Genomic DNA, 7,347 nt, shown 5'->3' on the forward strand with positions numbered 1-7,347 from the left:
ATAAAAAAAAACTAAACTTTGTATTTTTTGTCCTTATGATAAAGGCATAGTGAGAGCAGGAATTGACAGCGGTGAATCATCGATGTCAATGCGTATGTCATAACGGCGACTCGAGGACATTCCATCAGCGTTGTGAAAAGCCACCAAGCTTCCCTACGCGCTGACTTGCAAGACAAGAATTAAGGCGAAAGCGCAAGGCGCCCCACCAAACGCGAAAAGTGACCGCCGGTGTCAGCACTAGCAATGCGATAAGTCACGTGATCAGAGATTACGGCTTGATGACGTCGTCATGACGCCACATATTGTCACAATCGGCGTCGTCATCGTGAGACCACATGACTTCACACGATGACGCAATCACACGGCATCGTTACTTGGCCAAAAGTGGGTCGATCTCGGAGGCGGTGCTGCAAAACGACGTGAGATGCAGAAAGCTGCGATGCCCCCGATCCTGGAGGCACTGCATAACAACATTAGGTGAAGAAAGCTTTCGTGGGGTGGAGGGAGTATCAATCTAATCGACTGAGAAGAATAAGAAGAAGCAAAAGAAAAAGATGGCTTTCGCCTTCAAGTCGTCTCAGGGGAGTTCATGAGGGACCCTGTGAGTTTTGAGAAATACCATCAGCGTATAGCGCTAAACGCGCCTGCTTGTACACGAGACATTCTCAAGGGGCTTTAATTCCTAAAGGCGAGCTATTCCACCTAGTGAGGCATGGAGGCAGGGGCGTAGGCAGAAATTTTTTCGGGAGCGGGGCACCTCCTTGATCTGAAGTGGGGGTCGGGCAGGCAGATGTGGTCTAGTGTAATTTTACGTTCTGTATGCCATGGCAAAAGATAATTTCGGGGAGGGGGCACGGGCCCGTTCTGCCACCCCCTGGCTACGCCCCTGCATGGAGGAAGGAAAAGGTTAGGAGGCAGAATGGCGCAATGCGACTGAAACCCATTGTGTTAGCCCAACACGTGATCAAAACGTCAGAGCGGTTTCAGTACTTCAGGTTCAGTTCTGTTTTTGAACCTTCTCTGTGAGCCGGCTGAAATGCGCCGAAAAAGCGCGCTTCGATCAAGAACTACCGGGCACTAAACCCCAGAGTGTCGGCAAATGTCATTCTTGCGTAACTTTGACTCAAAAAATGACGCGTTGGAAAGACAGTGCTGGCTTCCCGGAGCGTTCGCTTGCCAAGGCTCGCTGCGTGACGTAATGATCCCTGATAAGTCTTTCTTCCTCCATGTATGAGGCATATGCGCTAATGTATTCCACCTATAATGAGGCATAGGCGCCAATGTCGTAGTGTTTAGAACGTCCGGGGCCATATTCTGAGTTCGGCATATAGCCATAACATCGCTTTCCGGGCGCGCTGATTGGTTAGTTGGGGGAAAGGCGAGCAAACAATAGCTTCAATCATTGGACCCGCGAGATTCTGAATCACGCAAAGCAACATTGCCGCCAACTGCGGTAGTCTCAAAATACGGTGTCAGGCTTCAGCGAGAGAGGCCTGCAGCGTTAAACTGTCGACAGAATGTTCTTGCATATTTGTTTATTCCGTGGGGATATGCACTACGCCGACGTCACCCATGTGTACGTGTGACGTAACTCAAGAATGTCCCTCCCCCAATGCAGAATTCGTGCAACTAGCCAATAAAGTGCCATTCGCATTTATTGAATAATCAAGGTGACATAAGAGAACGCAAGGAGCGTCCAACCGGCATCCGGCATCAATCGGAAGTGCCTTAAACTTTGTCCAGTCCCATAAATATATCCTAGTAAAAGCAAGACCTCAATGTCAAACTTGCGTAGTGTATTCCAGACTTCCTTCAACGCCCCAGCAAAATACTCGGACGAAATGACATAGTCCACGCTGCCACGATGTTACACATCGAAACATCTGTACAGGATCCCTTGGTTTCGGATTGCGGCAACGCGCGCGTCCGCGCAGCACGGCTGTAGTAGAGTGACCGCTGTAGCCGCCATGGAGGAAAGAAAAAGATGGTAGCCGCGATATCGGCGGCGTTGTGCCATGGCGTTGTGCTATCTGAGGAGAGAGACGTAAGCCAGAGAGTTCGCCACGATAACGTGACGCAGTACAGAGGTTTTCCGGCGTCATACTTCGCAAAAGAGCGACTCAGCGACGTCACGGCTTCTCACCTTTTTGTTCCCTGCCATAGAGTTTCTTACAATAATACCTAGAGGGGAATCTGGCGCTAGTGTCTACGCGGGCTCCTTGAGACGCGCTTCAACCACCATGGGAATGATGGGAAGTACAGGCTTCGGATTTGCTTCGGATGGATTAGGTTCTGAGATTCGCAACGCTTGTTTGCCGAGTGTAAACAAAGTGATATGAAAGCTAATTCCAATTAAAACTTGCTTCATTCTTTTGTATGTAAAACTTATTGCAAAAAGTTTGCGTGACCGTGAGATGGAACTGAAACCTGGACAAATTCAACCACCAGGGTATGCATTGCTCTGCAATTGTGTTCCAGATTTGGCATCACCAAATAATGAATTATTTTTGTACGACACTTGAAAAGAAACACGCTTGTTTTTCCCTCGAAAGTACGCATTATCTATTTATGGAAATAACAGTACTGTATTAAGTGAGAAACACTTAACTTATCGTCTGCTGCGATGCCAGGTGCGTCTGCTCAAGTGGTCTGCCTCCAACGCATCTCTCGTTTTGTTGTGAAGTCGAGTCAGAGGAGCCCGACGGTGCGTCTACTTAGCTTCGCCGTCGTTTTGCAGCTGATTTGAACGAGTTTGGTAAGACGCGCTTATCAAACAAACGTGAACTCGATGCAGTTTGCTGCACTGACATGGGACGCTACATCTGTGCGCAGCGGTGAGTGCACGACGCTTTGCTACAACTGTCAAATACAACCTGTAAAGCTGCAGCGTCGCAGCAAACCAAGAGATCTAGCGGTCTTCAGCCTTTTTGAACAACAATGGCGCTGCTTGAATGCTTTGAGACGCACCCCACTACCCACGCCTCGCGAAGAACGAAACTGAAACTGTAGAAAAATATCCGTAGACAGTTCGCTAGCTAACGCTATCCAATCCGAAGCCTGTACTTCCCATCATTCCCATGGTGGTTGAACGACCGCAGCGCCAGTTTCCTCTCTAGGGTATTGTATGAAACTCTATGTTCCCTGCTAATCTCTCATAAACATCATCGATTAACTAAAAGAAAGTGCAGGCTTCCGAAATCGGGCGACGCACCGCAGGGTGCCATTCGCGTCACATCTCGGAGGCTGTGCTCCAATCCAGCAATGTAAAATTTTGCAACACCGTTTTGTTTTTGCTACGTTGATAGGCTTTGATTGGCTCGCAGACGAGAGCATCCTTTTCTTATTGGCTGTCAACAAAAACATGGCGGCATTCAACAGCATGGCAGAACCTGAAGGTGCTGAGTTTGTACTCTTGCATGCGGTATCGATATTGACCGTGCTGCGAGCCACTGCGAGCAGTCCCAGCAGTCCCGGCAATCCGTTCTCTTTCTCTGCAATCGTGTAGAACGGCGAGTCTCTCCGCGCGACCGCTCGCTGCTTTCGCGCCAATTTCCGTCGCACATTCCGCCATTGCGTGGCGTCGGCAAATCGGCGAGGGCAGGCAAGCTTTTCGCTCGCTCAACGTTTTAATCTTGGCTTTCAACAGTGCCCGTTCATTAGGTACCTTGTTTAAACCATGACGGACGGCTGGGAGTACACGCTGACCGGGTTCAGCGAGTTCCTCGAGATGCGTCGAGTTGCATTCGCCGAACCGATGCCGGCCACTCGCCTTTGCGGCGTCTGCGGCCTGCTGCCTTCCCGAACTTCGCAGCTGCCGTGCGGCCACGTTTTCTGCGAGAGCTGCAAGGCTCAGCTACCGCAAGGAAAAGACCGCTGTTGCCCGTTCGAGGGGAAGAAGTTCGCCGACTCCGAAGTTCACTCCATGAGCATCGAGCTGCGCGAGCTCGAACAACGCCGCATCGTGTGCGCGGCCGGCTCCCGAGTGTGCGGCTTCTCCGGCAAACTGTCCGAGCTCGCAGATCACCTGGCTCGGTGCGGTAGCGGGGAGACCAAGTGCGGAAAGTGCCAGCGACCCGTGTTTCGCAACCTAGCCGTGGATCACTACCGTAGGTGCACCGGGCCGTTGTGTGCGGCGAATTCCGAAGCTGATGCCAAGGGAATGGGAGATGCTGCCAAGATGGCGGACGTCGAAAGAAGCACGCGGCAGCTGATGCTGAGCAAGGGGGTCGACCTGGAAGCTGTGTTCAGCTGCTTCACGAACGCTCTGGCCGAAAAGGTGGCCAGTCTCGAACGTCAGTTGCTCGAAGTACAGAAAAAGTCGAACGATAAGCAGTCGTCGGTCGCTGCCGAGACGAAGGCGGCGGTAATCCATGGACCGTACCGCGCTGTTTCGAGAGCTGGCGTTTTGATCACCACGTGCAAGTTCGCCGACATTTGCGCAGGGCTCGACTCGCTGAACGAGAAGAAAAATGAACTCGCGAAATCGACCGACACGTATTCGCTAGGAGGTTACACCTTCAAGCTCAACTGCAAGTTCTCCAAGGATGAGAACGACATGAACGTCGCTTTTATTCTTCATTTGCGCGACGGCGAATGGGACAGTTACGTGGAATGGCCTTTCAAAAAGAAGGTGACCTTGATCATCATGCACCCCAGGAACGAGGCAAAAGACATCCGCTTGCTGGTAGACATGGATGACCATGATTTGGTGAAGAAGCCTAGTGCGGGTACTTGGAACTGGGGTCGTTGGACGAAGAAGAAAAACTGGAAGGATATTGAACTGCAAGGGTATGTCGACAGAAATGCCCTCTATGTCAACATCGAGTTTGAGCAAGCAGACGCGTATCGTTACTAATTGCGTCGGCTGACGCAATGGCTGTGCCTGCGAGACAGGTCGTCTGCGTGAGTGCATATACGGAGCACAAGACAGGTGCCATTCAACATCACACGTTTGAGCACGTATCTCGTGTTTTCAAAGTGAGCTCACTAACTGGTTCATGGTTTAGTCTTAATAAAACGTTTATTTTGGTTGTGTATGCTTGTTTCGTTGTTTTAACAGCAAGGCTGCCTGTTTAAGCTATCGGTAACTCGTGCTCCTTCGTGGAAAACTCCACATGTTGATATGCGCCGCAGGGGAGGTTTCCGTTTGGTGTCGCAAAAGTCTGTTGCCAGACTCGGGGGTCAATATTGCCAGACTGCCGCCGAAATTTGTGGATAAATTTGCCCCTGCAGTTCTGGTTTACAGTAAGGTTTCTGTACCATCCACGGTGCATTTCGAAAGTGCCTGTGTATCATCGGCCGCGTTAATGAGCGGAATGAACGAACCCCGCGTGTTGCAGAAGTCGGGGCGCGTTCTTCCGCTGTGCGCGCACCGTACAATTAAGATGTCGGACTCGATTGTGTCGCAGAAGTAGGGAATCCACGCGCAAGGCAAACTGAATGGCGTCGCAGAAGTCCGGAGACGTGTGCACCGTGTTGCAATACGTCGGACTCGTGTCCCCGAAGTACTGAATATCTACGTAGTTGTGCGTGCCGTGTCGACCATGCACGACGACGCTCACAGTTCCGACCGCATAGCTCGACGGCCGATTAACCTTTTATGTAGGGGACCGTTAGCACGTTATTAAGACGAAAGCCTTAGATGCATCATGAATTGCGAAAAGTGAGCGTCGGCGGCATCGACGCGAGCCGTGCAAGAAATATGATAGCGTCGCTTTCCACTGCCTCCGTTATCGGCGGGCCGATCACGGAGGTAGTGCAAAACCAGGGCAGGTGCAGAAAGCTCGCAATGCCTCCGATCATGGAGGCAGTGCAAAACCACGTTAGTTACGGAAACCGAATTGATGCACGTCGCATATATCAGTGCTAGCTACGCCTGCAGGCTGCTTTATCGCCGCTGCTGGACGACACTGCGAGATCTGAGCTGTTGGTGGGAGGCGCGACTCAAGGAACTGTGAATTAGGGGCCCTGGATGAGGGGCTCCACCGACAATAACCACAAACAACCAAAATACCAAATAATGAATGTTTATTCTCTCTCAGCTTGAAAGAGCGCGCTATCAAAATCTAATAAATAAGAATAAACAGAACAACAAAAAATGCACACAGCAGGTTGATCAAACTCCAGTTGTCGCATGATTGTCTTCAAAGGGGATACCGGCGTGCGATGGTCTCCATTAGCCGAAGGAACTTGCCCTTCACGTTGGGACGTGCGTTCACGGACCTCCACAAGAACCCCAGGATCGGAGGTATTGCGAGCTTTCTGCACCTGCCCTGGTTTTGCACTACCTCCGTGATCGGCCCACCGATAACGGAGGCAGTGCAAAGCGACGCTGTCATAGCTTTTGCTCGACTCGTGTCGATGCCGCCGACGGTCTATTTTTGCGTTTCATGTTGAATCTAAGGCTTTCGCCTTAATAACGTGGTAACGGTCACTTACATAAAAGGTTGATCGGCCGTCGAGCGACGCGATCGGAACTGTGGGGGTCGTTGTACATGGTCGACACGGCACGCACAGCTGCGGAGATATTCCGTACTTCGGGGACACGAGTCCAATGTATTGCAACACGGCGCACACGTGTCCGGCTTCTGCGACACCATTCAGTTTGCCTTGCGCGTGGACTCGAACGCGTTGTTGCGGGTGGATTCCCTACTTCTGCGACACAATCGAGTCCGACATCTTAATTGTACGGTGCACATAGCGAAGTAATGCGTCCCGACTTCTGCAACACGCGGGATTCGTTCATTCTGCTCACTAAAGCGGCCGATGTCGCACAGCCTCAGGCTGTGCGACATCGGCCGCTTTGTAGCTAGATCTAGCTAATTTCAGACTCGACTAGCTACCAAAAATTTGGTTTAGCTACGAGTAGCTATTTTAGCTATTTAGTCAAAATCTAGCTCCAAATCTGCCTATTCAGCTAAGTCTAGCTGCAATGTAGTGAAATTTTCTAGCAAAACAGCCATTTGGGCTAGTTGGTAACGGTTCATCTCGTAAAGCAAAAAGGCGCACTGCGGGAACAAGGACATAAGTAGGGAGGAACCGACGACACAAAGCGCACACTCGCAACTGAAGGTTTATTGAAAGAGTATATTTATGTATGCTCTTTCAATAAACCTTCAGATGCGAGTGTGCGCTTTGTGTCGTCGGTTCCTCCCTACTTATGTCCTTGTTCCCGCAGTGCACCTTTTTGCTGCTCTGTAGTGACGTACGCTTAGATTTTGCGACAGTGTACTAGCTGTGCGCCGTGGCGGTTTCGACTAAAGTTCCTAGATTTTTCCTTCTTTTCCAGCACCTGGTGAAATGCGTCCCCCGCTCGCTAACAACGGGGGACTCACAGGAGGAGAAAGG

The 7,347-nt window shown here is 50.9% G+C and overlaps 1 protein-coding gene across 1 annotated transcript; it reads left to right on the top strand.

Annotated features, from left to right (window-relative positions):
* The first annotated feature begins 3,676 nt into the window (after positions 1-3,676).
* Positions 3,677-4,855, top strand: LOC119406328 (E3 ubiquitin-protein ligase PDZRN3-B). The gene has a single exon (XM_037673068.1). The coding sequence runs from the start codon at positions 3,677-3,679 to the stop codon at positions 4,853-4,855; it is 1,179 nt and encodes a 392-aa protein (XP_037528996.1).
* The last annotated feature ends 2,492 nt before the right edge of the window (positions 4,856-7,347 follow it).

Source organism: Rhipicephalus sanguineus, chromosome 10 (assembly GCF_013339695.2).
Source record: "Rhipicephalus sanguineus isolate Rsan-2018 chromosome 10, BIME_Rsan_1.4, whole genome shotgun sequence".
Lineage (NCBI taxonomy): Eukaryota > Metazoa > Arthropoda > Arachnida > Ixodida > Ixodidae > Rhipicephalus > Rhipicephalus sanguineus.